This window comes from Globicephala melas, chromosome 2 (genome assembly GCF_963455315.2).
Source record: "Globicephala melas chromosome 2, mGloMel1.2, whole genome shotgun sequence".
Lineage (NCBI taxonomy): Eukaryota > Metazoa > Chordata > Mammalia > Artiodactyla > Delphinidae > Globicephala > Globicephala melas.
The window spans coordinates 116750248-116767157 of NC_083315.2; the positions used below are offsets into that span (position 1 = coordinate 116750248).

General features: G+C 35.9%; 1 protein-coding gene across 1 annotated transcript in view; it reads left to right on the forward strand.

Moving 5' to 3' along the window:
• Window positions 1–16910, forward strand: part of TTC6 (tetratricopeptide repeat domain 6) — a 195040-nt gene that overhangs the window by 165425 nt on the left and 12705 nt on the right. The window contains exons 22-27 of the mRNA XM_060293608.1: window positions 73–222; window positions 1039–1179; window positions 2666–2779; window positions 5748–5867; window positions 11297–11370; window positions 16640–16850. Of these exons, the coding sequence (XP_060149591.1) occupies window positions 73–222; window positions 1039–1179; window positions 2666–2779; window positions 5748–5867; window positions 11297–11370; window positions 16640–16850 (810 nt within the window). The remainder of the gene's footprint in view (window positions 1–72; window positions 223–1038; window positions 1180–2665; window positions 2780–5747; window positions 5868–11296; window positions 11371–16639; window positions 16851–16910) is intronic.

The window sequence follows — 16910 nt, forward strand, 5'->3', positions numbered from 1 at the left end:
ATAGTTATATACTGTAATGTATTAACATTTTAAATTAATACATTCTACTCACTACACGATTTGCTCTTCTAGGCTTTTGATTCTTTTACAAAAGCTGTGAAAGCAGATCCTGATTTTGCAGAAGGCTTTTATCAACGTGGGCTTTGTAAAGTAAAACTCCACAAGGACAGTTCAATCCTGGATTTTAATCGTGCAATTACCCTTGATCCAAAACATTACCAGGTATTTAAGTGAACAATTTCAGTGGTTTGGAAAGTGTGTTAAATTTGCTAAAACTATTAAATCTTTAAATGTTATTGCTATTAGTTAGCAACAGTTAGTTTTACTTACTTTTCAGCAGTTTTAATAATCCATATATCTGTATTTCCCCTTGAACTAAAAATATGATTTCCAACAGGGAAATTATATAGGTAAAAGTGCTTCGTGAATTGTGGTTATACAAATATTATAAATATTTTAATGTACCTATTAATAATTATTTTATATACTATGTTATTAATTTTACTTCTTGTTTTGCTGTCACATTGATTCCTACCTCATAAGAGACTAGAGACAGCACAAAATCCAATAGGTGAAACTCCATTGGATCTTGATTTTAAAAGCATATGAAATTTGAATATGGATGAAATATTAGATGATTTTAGGGAAATACTATTAATTTTCTTAGATATACAGTGGTAGTGTGGTTATGTAGGAGAATGTCTTCTTCATGGGAGATGCATACTGGAAGACTTGGGGTGAAGTTTTATGATGTCTACAACTTATTTTCAAATAGTTCAGAAAAAAATAGATACAACAAAATTGAAAAATGTTAATAATTATTGAATCCAGGTGGTAGGCCTATGGGTGTTTACTGTAGTATTCTTTCAATTATTCTGTATGTTTGAAATTTTCTTAATAAAAGAGAGTGACAAAAAGTCTATATTTTATACCATCTTTGGGTGGCATAAATTTGTTCCAGCTACCATGTATTTTGGTAGAACTGATGCTTTTACTAAAATATCTGTTCCTGCTTTCCTCCTCTCTTTCTCTGAAAAGGCATATTTAAGTCGAGTAGCCTACTATGGTTTGAAAGGCAGATACTCCAAAGCAATCTTGAGTTGTAATGAGGCCATCCAAATTTATCCTCAGAGTGTGCGTGCCTACCTCTACAGAGGAGTTCTGAAATACTACAACAAGGTAAGGCAGTTTCCTACCTTGTTCTCTGGTGGTATTTTAGAGTGGGTGGCTGCTCGGGTGCCAAGGAGGAACTCACTTTTTATCCTCTGTGAGAGAGAATTGCCATGGTATGAAGGCAGAACTACATAGAAGGTGTTACACTTTGACAGTACATCAAAAGGATTTCAATTAATAATTTTTCATAAAATGGTGATATTTATTTTTGACATTTGCATTTTAAATAGCACTGATTATGTATTTTTATTAGGAAAGTAATATTCATTGTAGAGAATTTGGAAAATACAGAGAGGAATAAAGGAGAAGATTAAAGTCACCTGTTTTCCCACCATCAAATGGTAATTCCTGAGAGCTTTTTTTTTTTTTTGTGGTACACGGGCCTCTCACCGCTGTGGCTTCTCCCGTTGCGGAGCACAGGCTCTGGACGCGCAGGCCCAGCGGCCATGGCTCACGGGCCCAGCCGCTCCGCGGCATGTGGATTCCCCCCAGACCGGGGCACGAACCCGTGTCCCCCGCATCAGCAGGCGGACCCTTGACCACTGCGCCACCAGGGAAGCCCCCTGAGAGCATTTTGATGTATTTGAATTTTGTCTTTTTTTCTTAATAAAATATAATATATACTTTCCAAAATTGTGACTATGCTACTTACATAATCTGTTTTGTGCCCTGCTTCTTATATTTAATCTTTGAAGATACCATTTTTAATGACTGCATAATATTCCACCATAGTGTACTTTTAACCACTTTATTGTTGGACATTTGGATTGTTTGAAATTTTTTATTATTTTACTATTTTAAATAATACAGTTATACACACAGAACAAAATAATTACTTGAGTTTATGGTTCCTAAATGGAAATTACTGGGTGTAGCAACACTATCGATATCTGATGCTTCAAGGAATACTTATTTTCTCCCTGTGTTTCTTTTTTGAACTTTCTCTGTAGCCATTTCATATGAAATATTTTGCAAATAATACCTTAAAGCAAAGGTAAGACCTTGCATTACCTGTTAATTCCATGAAAATTACTATCTATATAAATGGATGATCTAAGGTATCAGAGAAGCATCAAAGAGAAGCAAAAGAGAACATGGACAGAGAACATGACGATTATGTGATATGATGGTGAGAGTGACAGAAGCAAGCAAGCTCTGGTGAATGTTTGCTGGATGAATAAGGCTTGCTTCTCTTTTATCCATAAGAAATTTAATTTTTTCCTTGCTATATAGCAACAATGGAAATAAGATAATCATTTAAGTTGTTTATATATTGAATTTTATTTGCAGGTGAGAGAAACTATAGCAGTTCCTACCAAGGGACTTAATTAATTCTGTGAAAGATTAGCTTGATTGTCTTAATTTCATGGATGATACACAGAATGGTTAAATGAGTATTCTCAAAACTCTGATAGAATCAAGAATTTATTGTACAACTAAATTTCAGTCCATTATGATTAACCCTTCTCACTTAATTATTTTTTCTTTACAGACTTACAAACTAGCGATTACAGATTTAACTACAGCTATCAACATGGATAAAAACAGTTATATAGCATTTTATAACAGAGCATTATGTTACACCAAGATAAATGAACTTCAAATGGTAAGATGACCATCTTAGTAAACAACACTTTAAAGCATTTGTAAAGTATTTTCTTATTATTTTTGTTACAATTTTGGAAAAATAATTCTGTGGAAATACACATAAAACTTGAGAAACCAAAGAACCATTTCAAAGAATATTTATTTTCTTTTTTAGTGCTTACCAAATTTTCTTATACAACCTCTGCAATGTCAACTTAATTTTACAATGCTTTTATATAAGCATTTAAAGGCCATGTAAATTTAAATGTATTACATAATTTTCATTTGAGAAAATGTTTCTACTGATAAATGTGTGCAGAATTTTTAAGCAGTGATCACTAGCAATATTGTTTGCTTCAAAATCTCAACATTAACTACAATAGTTTGTGGAGGTATTTTTTTTACAGTGGTCAGACCACAGATGCAGCAGGGAATTTTGAGTGATGGTTTCCAGCTCAGGGACCAGTGACCAGGATTATCTGTGTGTTTTGAAGGCCTAACTGATGGCTGCAGCAAACCTTTTTCTCTATTTGTCCTGATGCAGATGCTACCATCTTACCCCTTCTCCACTCTCTCCTTGTTGGTTTGGTTCTTTTTCAGTCAGGATCCCTCACTGGGGAGCAGGTCAGTAGTTTCTTAGTGTTTTGTCCAATCTCTTGCTTCCCTTTCTGCTGTCCACTTGTTTCCCTCTCCTTGTTTCTATCCACTTCCATAGTCAATGAAGCATTCTTTAAAAGATTGCATCATGTACCTGCTGCTGTGTGTGGTCACACTCCCACAATCTCCTGGAAACTTGGAAAGTTAAATCTGTTTAAAACATTTAGAAATTTAGTAATTTATTTGCTGTGGAAGGAAGAAGTTGAGAAACATTGTTTCTAAGAGGATGTAGAATTCCTGGTAACCGGATTATCAGGTTTCCTCCAGAAATGTTGACAAATGAATAACTAATTTTTAACACAGGCTGTTGTAAACCATTCTAGGAGCTAATTAAAGGATCATTTATCAGAGTAACCTGCACAGCAGGTATCTTTGACAGCTCCCTCCCCACCCCGACTCCTGCCTCTTCTGGGTAACCCTGAACTGCAAACAGTGGTCTGGGTGGGGGCAGGGAACTACTATCTTTGTTATCTCTTATGTGTAACAGAGCTAGTGCTCCATGAATAAAGAAAACGAAAAACTATGTACGTAAATAGAAACCTAACTAGAATAAGAACATATTGGGTATTTTAGAGCTGCCAGGTACCCAACGCTTTGCATCCAATGGGCTCCTTTTACAGATGAGGTTAGAAACACATCCAAGTCACACAGGGAAGAGGGACCTGTATCGGTGTTTGCAGGTTTGTTTGCTTCTGGTTAACAGTCTTTAGGTGGCTTTGTGAAACCATCTGACCTCCAGCATGTGGACCAGATGTCATTTTGCAGTGTCACCTCCTCCCTTTTGTCTACCTCCACCCGTTTCTCAGCATTCCTGCCATAACAAGACTGAGGAAACCCAAGTACTTTGTGCAGAAAATGCACTCCCAAGATATGATTTCATAAAAACCAGAAAAGGTGAATTCTGGTTCCTATCACCTTATATTAATAAAAACAGTAACAGTTACCACTCATTTCGGGCTTATTGTGTGACAGGCACTGGGCTAAATGCTTTACCAACATATAATCTAAATATTTTAAAGTGGACTTCTACAACAATATGATGAGTTATTAATACCCTGTTTTTGTGGATGAGGAAACTGAGGCTTAGTGTTAAGTAACTTTCCTAAGGCTGAAAGGTTAGTAATAATAGCAGAGGCAAAACACAAAGCCTGCTCGTTGTGACCTTCACGAAATCTCATTTCCCAGATTTTTTTTCCTCTTGTGTCACATATTCAGCTGCTTAGTGGATTTCTAAGGCATCTTGATATATATACAGGTTTTAATTCTGTGATTCTGGGAAAGGAAAATGGCAAACATTCTAGTTCTGTTTTGTTTTACAAGTGTTACAAATGATTTTTACAGCCTTGTCAATGTTTATTTATAGTTATGCCACAATATACATATAGTATATTTAATTGTACAATTCTTTTAGATGCTTGAGTGCTCAATCATGGAATAGTAGAGGAGAACCACTAAGCAAATAGTAAAATACTATTTTATTTGCATTTTCAGTTAGCATGTGCTACAGGCATATATGATATGATTTGGGCCTTTTCCGATGAAACCATATGGCTCTTTTGGACAAAATGTTCAGAAGGAAAATGAATTAAGAGATTCAGCTCCAGCCCAAATTTGGGATGCTCCTAGTACCTGGTACAGAGTAGATGACCAGTAAAAACTTGGCTGTTCATTGAATGAAAAAAAAAAAAAGATAAAAAATGGAGAGAGGTCCTCTGAGTTGATTCTCAGCTTAGACTAATATCTTAAAAAAACCGAGAATATTGAAGTAATATTCCAACAAGTCCTTATTTGTTAGTTTTATTAAGATCTGTTTTCATTGCTTTATGATTTATTCATTCAACAAAAATTTATCAGATGCCTAGTATGTGCAGGCATGGTGCTAGTTACTGGCTTTACAATGGTGAACAAAATGGATAATCTGTGCCTCCATAAAACTTAGGTTTCAGTGAAGAAAACAATAAATCACTACAAAGAAATTAAATTTCAAAAGGTAGCAAGTGCTCTGCTTTAATGTCAACAGTCATTTGGTGAAACTATTAAGATGGGGAAGGGTGTTGCATCCCCGCTTCAATCCATACACAATAAAAGTAGTTCACAGATGATTCACAGATAACATGTGAAGCGCAAGCGCAGTGCACACCGCTTATTAGGAGGGAGCAACATCCACAGTATTTAATTAAGGGAAACCTTTAAATCTAACAAATGATTATTTTTGGCCATAAATTTTGTCACATTAAAGAACTAATTATGAGGTACTAGTTTGTCCATGGTCAATGCAGTAATGCTCTAAAGAGTTGACTTTAGGTTGTAAGTGATTATTTCATTTTTAGGCATTAACAGATTATGGAATTGTGCTTCTCCTTGATGCTGGAGAAACTGTGATGTTAAACGCCTTTATTAATCGTGGACTCATCTACACAGAACTAGAGCAGTTCAGTTTTGCATTAGAGGTAAACCTTTCTGTTTACTTGTAAAAATGAACCCACTTGATTTTGCATGTTCACTTCTGAAAACCAGTGAAAAAGTTTTTCTTGATAACAAATGGCAATATTAATGAGCAATAATTCAACTTTAGCAAGAATTGTGTTGAAATACTTTGAATGAGTAATAGAATCTTTGCAAAAAAAGTGTTTTTTTACTTTGTTTTTAATACAGATAAATAGCCAATATGTAAAAAAAAAAAAATTCCGAATTGATGAAATATCAAGACTATCATCTCCCCTAAGGGAGTGTCTTAGCTACAGACAAACAATAAAATGATTTATGTATCATTTACTTTGCTGCTTAGTGCTCTTTCTCATTCACAATTTTCCTTGTATTGATATTATTTTTCAACTTCTGGAGTCATCTTTTGAGATTCTGTCCCACAAAGTTACTTATTATTAAGGAAGTGTTCGAGAAACTGTATTCTAGGCAATTTACACTATGGTGAAATGTAATTTCAAGAGTTGAACTCCCTTAGGTTTTGGTTTTGAGATATACCATTCAGAATTACCTCAGGTAGGGGAAGCTTTGTTTGGTGTAGGCAAAAATCTGTGGAACTCTGGGCAAGAGTGTTGGGTGGAGAAAGTGAGGAAAATGGGGGTTGGAAGCAAAAGACCTCAGCTGTTGGAGAATTAAATGCAGGGCCTGTGTTATCCACCTAGTAAGTATTTACTTAGTACTTAAGAACAACATTAACTCTAGTTATCGCACACTTACTACCTGCCAGATTCTCAATAATGCTGCACAATTTATCATTGTAACTTATGGAAGAGGAAGCCGATATTCAAAAGAGGTTAAATCAAGTCTTAGTCAGCCAGGAAGTACTGGGGCAAGATGTGAACTCAGGTCTCACTCGATTCCAAATCCTGTGTTCCTTCAGACAAGGCATGGTACTGACACTGGCATTGAAGATACGGAGACGAATATCAGTAAGACAGATTTCCAGTCCTTGAGGAGCTCATAGTCTGGTGGGAATCATTCTTGATCCCTCTCTTTCCTCATATCCCACATCTAAATCATGAGCAAGCGTGGTCAGCTTTGCTATCAAAACGTATTTTAAATTCAGTCATTTCTCGTTTTTTGCCACTGCTCTCCTCCTCCCTCCAGCCTCCACCTTCTCTCCCCTGGATTACTGCAGTAGCTTCCCAACTGGCCTCTCTGCTTCTGCTCTTTTCCCTCTACATGCTGTTCTCCACACAGCAGCCAAAGAGGCCTCTTCAAAACATAAAGCAGAGCAAGTTATTCATCTGCTCAGAACCCTCCAGTGACTCCCCATCACACTTAGAATAAAATCTGAACTCTTGACTATGGCCAACCAAGGCCCTAGTGACCTAACTGCTGCTCACTGATCTGACTTTGTTGTCAGCGTTCTTCTTTTCTCCAGTCAGGTTACTCCACTCTGGCCTTTTGCTATTCCTTGGAAATGCCAGGCTCCCTTCCTGACTCAGGGTCCTCACACAAGCTGTTCCCTATGTGTAGAATATTCCTCCTATTGGTTCACACCCTCCTTTCATTTCAGGTTTCTTCTCAAATGTGACCTCCTCAGTCAAAAAGAGTATTTTAATTAAAACGGAATGTTAAAAAATTAAAATAATCCCAAATAAGTCTGGAATGAGAAAACAAAGGAACAGAAACAGAGGAGACCAGCAGAAAACAAATACTAAAATGGCAGACCTAAATTCAACCTTATCAGTAGTTACATTACATGGAAATTGTCAAAACACACCAATTGAAATATTGAAAATGACAGATTAGAATGTTTTAAAAGTCCCCACAATATTGTGACTGCAAGAAACACACTTTAAATATAAGATATAGGTAGGTAAAAGTAAAGAAGCTGGAAAAAAAATATGCCCTGCAAACACTACAGACCTGCCTTGGAATTACGGCAGGTTTGGTTCCAGACCACAGCAATAAAGTGAATATAGCAATAAGTGACATTTTTGTTTCATATAAAAGTGCATATAAAAGTTATGTTTATACTGTAGTCTATTAAGTGAGCAATAGCATTATATCTAAAAAATAGTACATGCCTTAATTAAAAAATACTTTATTGATTAAAAAATGTTAACCATCATCTGAGCCTTCAGTGAGCTGTAGTTTTTTTGCAGTAGTGACATCAAAGATTACTGATGATCACAGATTACCATAACAAATACAATAATAATGAAAATGTTTGAAATATTTTGAGAATTACCAGAATGTGATACAGAGCCACGAAGTGAGCAAATGCTTTTGGAGAAAATGGAGCCAATAGACTTGCTTGAGGCAGGATTGCCACAAACCTCCAATTTGTACAAAGTGCAGTATTTGTGAAGTGCAATAAAACAAGATATGCCTGTAATTAAAAGCAAAAAAAATGTTTCTCCCCTCTGTACATTTAAAAAATTAATTTGAAAAATTTAAAAGAAGAGGCTGGCTGAGGTAGACCAATGAAGTAATATATGACTGAATAATAAGAGGGCTAAATGCAGAACCAAGAGAGAGCAGAGTCTTAAAACCTAACCAGGGAAACATTTTTAGTGGGAATGATTGATTAACAGAAAGGTCAAGTAGGATGAGCACTGAACACATGTTAGTTAATTGATAGTTGTGTGATCTTTATAAGAACACGGGAAGTAGAGTGCGGCATTTAAACTGGAATTGTTTAGGAAGTTAATGGTTAAGCTTGTTGGATTGAGAACATTTGTTTATTTCTTTGTCCTCTTGAAAACCAGGAAGACAGTAAAGGAATAAAAAGGACATAATCCCACAAGGTTAAAGATAGTGGAGAAGAGGTGCCCAGACACCCCAAACTACCATTCCCGATTTTAAAACTTAAATATGAGTGGGTAGCCAAAGATTCTACACTTGAGGGAAGTAAAATAAAGAGTAAAATAAACACATTGTCATAGGGATATGGAGATGGTGGAAGAAGGGGAGGTGTGTGGAGTGATGGTGTAAGGTAGCTAAGTTCTATCCTGTGTTGGAAGTTAAGCATGATAAAATACTCATGTTATTTAGAAATTTAGAGGTAAATAGCAGAAGGAGTAACAGAAAGATGTAAAAATGGTTGACTCTGGGGAGCGGAGCTCAGAGATAAGGAGAGGTGGCGCGGGGCATCCCCGTAAGCATTGTGAGTTTTCTAGTTTCATTGGACCCTCTACCCTACCCTGGATACATGAGTTACTTTGAGAAAAATAAAAATAAATTTAAAAATGCCTTTAGAGGCAGTTTTCAAATTACGAAATGAAATTGGACTTACTAAACAACAAGAAGTAGATGGCGTTTGGGGACATGGAGATGGTGAGTGTTGACTCTGCTTTCAGAGATTGGTAGAGACAGGAACTAGAAAGACAAAGCCATGTGTAGCTTGCGGGCAGGCGGGTTTGAGGGAAGGCATACTAGGTCAGGGTGGTGAGAAAAGGATTAAAGTTACAAAGGACAGAAGAAGATGATGGAGCAAGTTTCCAGAGATGGGAAGGATGAGGTCAAGAGCGCATCCTCTGACACACAGGAAGACGGTGCAGGTGAAGAGTCTTACAAATAAACTCATCAGCAGAAGGAAGGCAGTGGAGGGAATTTGCTTTGTATGTGAGTGACTTTGTGTGGTTTGTTATTTATGATCCATATTAGGCAATAAAACTAGTGCAGAAGAGGAAAATCATAAAAACTGCAGTTAGCTTTATTCTAAGTAATCCTAAGTCATCATTTGTGTCTGTTGCTGATAATGTCTAATTACCATGTAGCATCACAATGATTTTATACATAGAGTCAAGCTGACTTTTGTAAGTTTTATCTGATTATAAAACTAAACTTGGTATCCTCAGCCCTTTAAGTTTGTGGTCACTCCTCATAACTCCCAAAATTAATGGGAATGTTTGTAATAAATCTCAGTTACACTGTAAGTTTGCCCCCATTTCAGAAAAAAAAAAAACTCTCCTACGGGAGTTATCTGGTAGCATATTTGATTAGACAATACATTTCTTATTTTCTAACAGATAATTCCATTTAGTATCAAAATATGCTGGGAATCTAAGTGGGGAGTCCATATTCTCAGATGGGTCTGTGACTTCTCCTCCAGTAGGATCCAGGAATGCTCAGTTTGACTGTACTGCTCTGTACTGCTCTGTCTTCCACCCCCAGTATTAGCAGAAAACTTATTCTACCCCCATAAAACAGCCATCTTCCTCTCTCTAGTACAGCCAAGGAAGGTTTGTGGAAGGATGAGGGGGAGGGGAAGGGGATGGAGGAGAGGAGGGAGGAGGGAGACTGTCATTATGGTTGGGTCCTCCCTTGTTGGGTAGAAACCAGAACTCTGACACTTGCCCTTTAAGATTGTAGAATGCCCACGTCCCAGCCTCCTGGAAATGAGAAAGGAGTCTGGAAGGGTTTCTTTTAGTCACTCCAGGGGACGATAGAGTACTCTCTACAGTCTAGCTTGGTGAAGTGAGCTCACAACCAAAACTGCCCAAGAAGATTCTTGCTGAAGCAGTCCTCTGGGAAAAACCAGAGCCGTCTTTATTCCTTCCTAGGCTTTGAACTCTTACTTTCGGAAGGTTCCTTCCCATTTTATGGCAGACATTGAAATCAGTCTCACATAATTTATGTATATATGTGCACACACAAATATACATATATATCTCATTGCAGTTGACATGATCTTTTGATATTTTATTTATTTCAGTTTAGTGATGTTTTTATTTTGCTTCAGGTTTCAGTTGTTTATGTAGGGCTTTGAAAAGCTAAAGAGCTTCAGACACTGTGTCTCTGGTGCCACAGCGGCAGCGTCTCTGGCAGACTTAGCACTTTTAGTTCTCTTAACCTCTTCCCCAGTGCCATTCATGTCCACCCCAGCTGACTGCCCTGACTTCAAATCTTATGGTTAGCGTTTCCATTGCTCCCTCTTGGGAGGCCTCTAGGATCTCGGGATAAAATGACACATTTTCCCCTAGAAGTGTGGGTTGCAAAGGTAGCAGCTGCTTTAGTTAATACACATAGAGGCTCAGTTATGCCCTTTCCCTGGGCGTGAGTGCCTGTTTGTCCTATAGTCATAAGGTTCTCTGCAGGTAAGTTTCTATCTCTGTCTGGATAGGGAAGTCTCTGGTGGTGTTCACTGGGAAAAAACAATAAAAAGAAAGTAAACCTGATACCTCCTTATAATACCAGGCAAAATCACAGGAAAAGTGGACAGTAGCGCAAGATTCTGAGTGAGTTTTTGGTTATGGGTTTCCTCTGCTCCATCTGTTCTCGCTCTATATGTGATACTAAAAGGAAGAAATAAGGATTTTAAGAAGATGTATATTTTAATGCTTGTGTAAATTTTATTCGTGGTAGAATCAATGTTAGAAGGAAGTTTAAGAAAGCACAAAATATAATGCTGTAAAATTAACAAAAATTTGTTAAACTGTTCCAGGATTTTAAACAAGCTGCACTGATAAGCAAGACTAATGTGAGCCTTTGTCAAGCTACTGCCATGTGCTATCACAGGTATGGGGTGCAATTTATGTTGAGGTGAGAGCAAGTGAGACCATCAGATTTATAATTATAATAGAAGAATAGAAGAAACAGAGGAGAATATTGGGGAAGTGACAGAGTACAAAAATGGAGAGAGGCACAAAGAATCCCTGTATCAGCACTCTTCTACCTACTAATAAACTATTTTAGCCAAGTCAGCAAGTAAATACCTGCATCAGAGCATTGCGGGTATCCATCTGATTCAAGCCCATTTATTGGAAAGGACCTTGGTAATACACAGAATGAAATCATGCGTAACTTGAAATGTCTAAGAATAAAATAAAGTTATTAACTTTGTTCATAAAATGGAACTAACTTTTAAAAAGCCTGTTTCTTGGAAGAGAGGTTGATTTAGAAAAATATTATATTTCCAAGAAAATTTTACATTTAGAAAGCATTTCTAAATCTAAAAATGATTAAAATAATACCAGTAAGTATCTACAAGGTATAATAAAATCTACAAAAAATGTATTACTTAAAACATTATTACCTGTTTCTGGTATTATTGTAAAAATAAGTAAGTTATAGAGGGGAGAAAAGAAGAGTTATATGAGGCTATAATACAGAAGAAGATCAGTTTAAAATTTACTCTGAGATAATATTAGAGTATAGTAGATTGATTTTGCTAACTATAATACTTACATTTCTACACATACATTTGACATTTAAAAATTAATTTCTAACACTTTGCTTTTAAAAGCATAGAAATGCAGCACATGAGTATTTTAATGTGAAATAAAGTGTATTTGGTTAAGTAATAGTTTACAGCATTATTTTTCATGAGAGAAACAATAGCAGTTAATTGGATGAGGAAATTAGGATAGTAGACTAGGCTGTGTAAATATACAATTTAGACAATAAAACATAGTTTGAATTATTTAGGAAATTGAAATTCTTTTTTTCCCCTTTTATTACATAGCTAGTACAGGTACATTTCCCTATGAGAATTAGATTTTTAAAATTTTATGAACATAGTAGTATAATAACTGGAACTTGTGAAGGCGTTTTTGGTTAAAAGGCCTAAACTGGTCTCGGACCTTTAATTTTATACAGAAAGCAAAACACAGTCACACCATTGTCTATTTTAATCCAGCAACCTTTGTACAATTTATCTTTTTAAGTAATTGTCATTCTTAAAAAGAAATGGAATAACGATGACTGATGTGTTTGTTTTGGTAGGCGAGTGCAGGCCAAAAATGTCTGAGGTCATTGAATTCTCTTAAAACTAAAAATAGACACCAAAATTTTTCTCAACCTCATTCCGATGTTTTGCAACTATTAGAGTCAGTAAATTTCTCTGTGTGTCAGTTCCTGATCTCTTTTATGAAATGTAATCACTGGGTATATATGGTGGAGCCTTCTTAAGCTGATACTGCTTTGCAATTCCAAACAACCACCTTTCATCATCCCGCTAGAATCCCTATTGTCCTTTAATAAAAGTAGAATTTAAATCAACAGTAAAGCTCTGATAACTCATAGTCCCAATTCCATGTGTTTTAACAGTTTTACTGAATTTAACAATACGGAGTGTTTAGTGATTGGTTACATTTATTTCAGGAAAAATATTTTTGCTTTTCAAGGTGAGCTATAACCTATTACTACAGCAGCATGGATTGTAAATAATGAAATTCACTATTGGCGTCTTATGGTGGAGAAAGTAAAAATTCTCCCATTTGGAAAATTTTTAAAAAGTAATAAATCTTTAAATTTTAGGGCTTTGATCTTTGAACTCGTGGGGTTGCAGACTTTTGAAGTGTGCCTTTGTGTATCTCTGGTTCTCACTCTTGTGGTTGCTAGGAGACAACATTCCTTAGGCTGAATATCCTACTTGTTGCCCAATTTGATCACTAAGGGTGTTAAGGTAGAGTTAATTTTTAGATCTCTTTGAGAAAGATACCTTAAGATTAAAAAAAAAAATGTCACAGAGGGAGAGCCTGGTGGCTCAGTTACATATTCTGTCCATTTTTTACTTCAGCACATTTATTTTACCATTCTTATATTTGTATAAAATATTTCTGAATCTTCGACTCTGCAAGCCACATTCTTTAGTTTTGGGAGGTATTTATGATTTATTTGTACAACTCAGTAGGGAACATCTGGTCACCTATGTGATTAATTTGTAAAATGAGGTGGGCCTTGGTGTCCGTGGCCTAGCCTTCAAGCTGAGCACACGATTCTTAGTTAATAGACACCATAATGAGAGGCATGCACCTTCCGTCGGTGATCACGTTATTTTAGATTTATACAAACACTTTTTGTTTTAGAAAAACTAATTTAATATACTTTTATATTTGTGTAATTGATGTTTAGCAATTTATGTGCCAGTGAACCTGTATCCTGATACAAGAGACACCGCCACATTTTTTCATTGTCTAACTACCATGTGATTATTTAACAGGAGCTCCAACCTGCAGGGCACTGTGTGATACACACATCTTCAGAAAAATGAAGTTGTTGTGTGTATGGAGTTTTTCTTTTTTTTTCTAGTGGTGGAGGGGTTTGGGAGTCTCTGGCTTTGGCTCTCTCACCTCCTCTGGACTTGATTTTTAGTTATCATCAGCTTTGAAGAGCTTGCCAAGTAGCTTTCGGGATCCCTTTCCAGGTTTAAGGTTTAATGATTATTTACTTAGTCAGAACAGACTAGATGTTCGTTAAACATTAGTGCTGATAACTAGATATGTATAGAAAAATAGCTTCAATTCATTGCTTGTTCTTTTTCTTTTTAAATTGGTTAGACTATTCAAAGGGTGAGATCATGTTTTATAAACCATATATCGGCATATGTACTCACAAGGATTTTAAATCTCCCTCTGCGTAAGAGGGGAGCAGTGTGTATGATACAATTTGGATGTAAATATACCAGAAGCATTTCAATGTTTTGTGGGAAAAATATGAGAGAGCTGGGGTTGCCCTGTAAACTTCAGTTTACATGGTCACCATAGGTATGCATCATAAGTAAGTAGTTCACTATCCATAGATAGAAATACTGAGCATAACAAAACCTATCAACTAAATGCATTTTTATACAGGAATACTACTGTGTAATTACTCTTGATAAAAAATTTGTTATTTATGCTAGAATTTTTTCTGTACTACAGTGAGAAAGTGGCTACAAGCATTGTGACCTTATATTCAGTGAACTTTTACTTCTCAAATAGTGCTAGTTATGAGGAAGGAGGAGGATAGTTTCATTGTAAACTACTTGAGGGAAGGGAGCCCATGTTTTCTTAGTGAGAATCCACAGAGTGAACTCAGAAGATACCAGTTGGCTTACGTATGTGAATGTTAACCTTCCCCTGTTTGTAACGTCAGAGGGCAGGCTTTCCTGGTGCTTCACTGTTGATTCTTGGGTGATCTTCTGACACAATACTTGGTGAATGCTTTTGGGTAGTGTTTGCCAAAACATGGAGCAAATGTCATGAGTAACTCCATTATTTTTCATGGTGTGCACAAGCATTAAAAAAATATTGAATCACATTATGAGCAGCTGAATTGCTTTTCCGTTTCAAAGTGAATTCTTTCTCAAACCTTCTGAATACATCAAGGAGAAGGTGTCAGCTAAGAGTTAATCTTTAGCATCTTTCCCACACTTTGTAATAGATGGTATAGCTCTCAGGTTTAGTTTTCTGCAGACTACACTATCCAACACCAATATTTATTTATTTTCATGGTTGCCTTCTGTTTATGGCATGAGATACTGATTTTGTATTTGTGGTATTGAAATTAAGTTATTTTAAAAAATAGATTCACTTAAGTAAAAGAGTAACTTGACTTAAAGAAAAATACTAAGTAAACGGTAGTGTAGGTGGAACATAGGGCAACTGTCACAAAGGAGGGGCTGAGGTTTGGGAAACAGTATTTTAAAAGATAATGCTGAGTAATATCTAAGAGATGGTAGTTTCTAGAACGGTTACCCTGTGTTCCATGTATTTTACAAAGGAAAAGTTAGCAAAGTAATGATGCATCTCATAAAAATTTGAAAACTTTTTGAGAAGTAATGAAAAGAATGGAAGGAAGATAATAATCTTTATTGGGTGAGGGTCTCTGTGCTAAGGGTTTTTCACATGCTGTCATTTGATCCTTCTGACAGGTTTGAAAAATTACTATTAATTTGTATGTTTGGGCTTAGGTTTGAACTCCAAGGCTTTATTCTGACTACACTGTTGAGATATCAGCTCACTGGCTCTTGTGCACTAGTTACAAGTATGTTGAAGGTGAAGAATGTGGGTAGAGATGACTGTGGGAAAGCATGGATTTTGGAGTCTGGCTCACCTGAGTTTGAGTCCCAGATATTTGCTCAGTGCAATCTTAGCATGCTATTTACTATGTTATTTACTATGTGCAAACTTTTCTGAGCCATGATATTCTTTTAATCTATAAAATATAAAAAATTATAACAAGCTTACAGAAATGTTGGAAGGATTAAGTAAAATCACATATGTAAAGCACTTAGCACAGTACCTGGTAAGTAAGCAGTTATTCAGTGTTAGTGCCTTCATTCTATTAAAAAAAATTCTAGACTCTCCATATTAATTGAGATTAAAAATAATTATTAGATATGCACGTGAAGTGGAAAAGTGACTTTATATACCCATGGACATGGGAATATTCGATTCCTTCAACAGCCCTCTCCTCACCATAGGAGATTAATTAAGGAAGATAGAGAGACAGAGTTATCATTTAGTCACATATATTTACAAGTTAATAAATAAAATGCATTTTACTTCTTTTTCCCCCCTCCTCTCTTGGTGTCCAAGATGAAATGGGCTGCCTTTATAGAAGATCTGAAGTAAGAACTCCCATGTGATAAAAATTTAGCTCCTTTCATTATAAAGGACATATTAAATAAATAACAGTGGATTTATTTTAATCTGATTTAAATAGTGTATTTTATAAATAATAGCATATGTCTTTCTATACTGGCCACTGATAACTGTTAAAAACAGGTTCAAGAAGGCCATTCAGATTTTTATAATTCTGAAAAAGAACTCTAGCATGTCATCCCAGCATATTCTGCTATAAAAATGTCTCTTACCTCCCCTCTTTCCTTTTACCAATATCTTTAAGGAATCCATCAGGCTTCCTTAGGTCATATGGACTTACACAATTAGTTCTTATGATAATAAAAAATAATAAAAATTAAGTTTTTTAAGGGTCAATGCATTTCTTTATGAAGAGGTTATATACAGGAAAGCAGTTAGATTATTCACCAGAAAGCATCAGTATTTTAATTTGTTTTCAGAAATAAAGAGTTTGAAGAAGCTGTCAATTTCTTTACCTGGGCTGTGAAAATTGATCCCTACTTTCTGGATGCTTACATCGGACGGGGAAATTCTTACATGGAATGTGGACATGATGAGGCCGTCAGACAAGCACAGAAGGACTTTCTGAAAGCACTGCATTTTAATCCAGTCTATACAAAAGCCAGAATTTGTTTAGGCTATAATTTGCAGGTAATACTGTATAACAACATTTTACCACGGAAGCACCTTTTGGGCAAGAAAAAGAATATA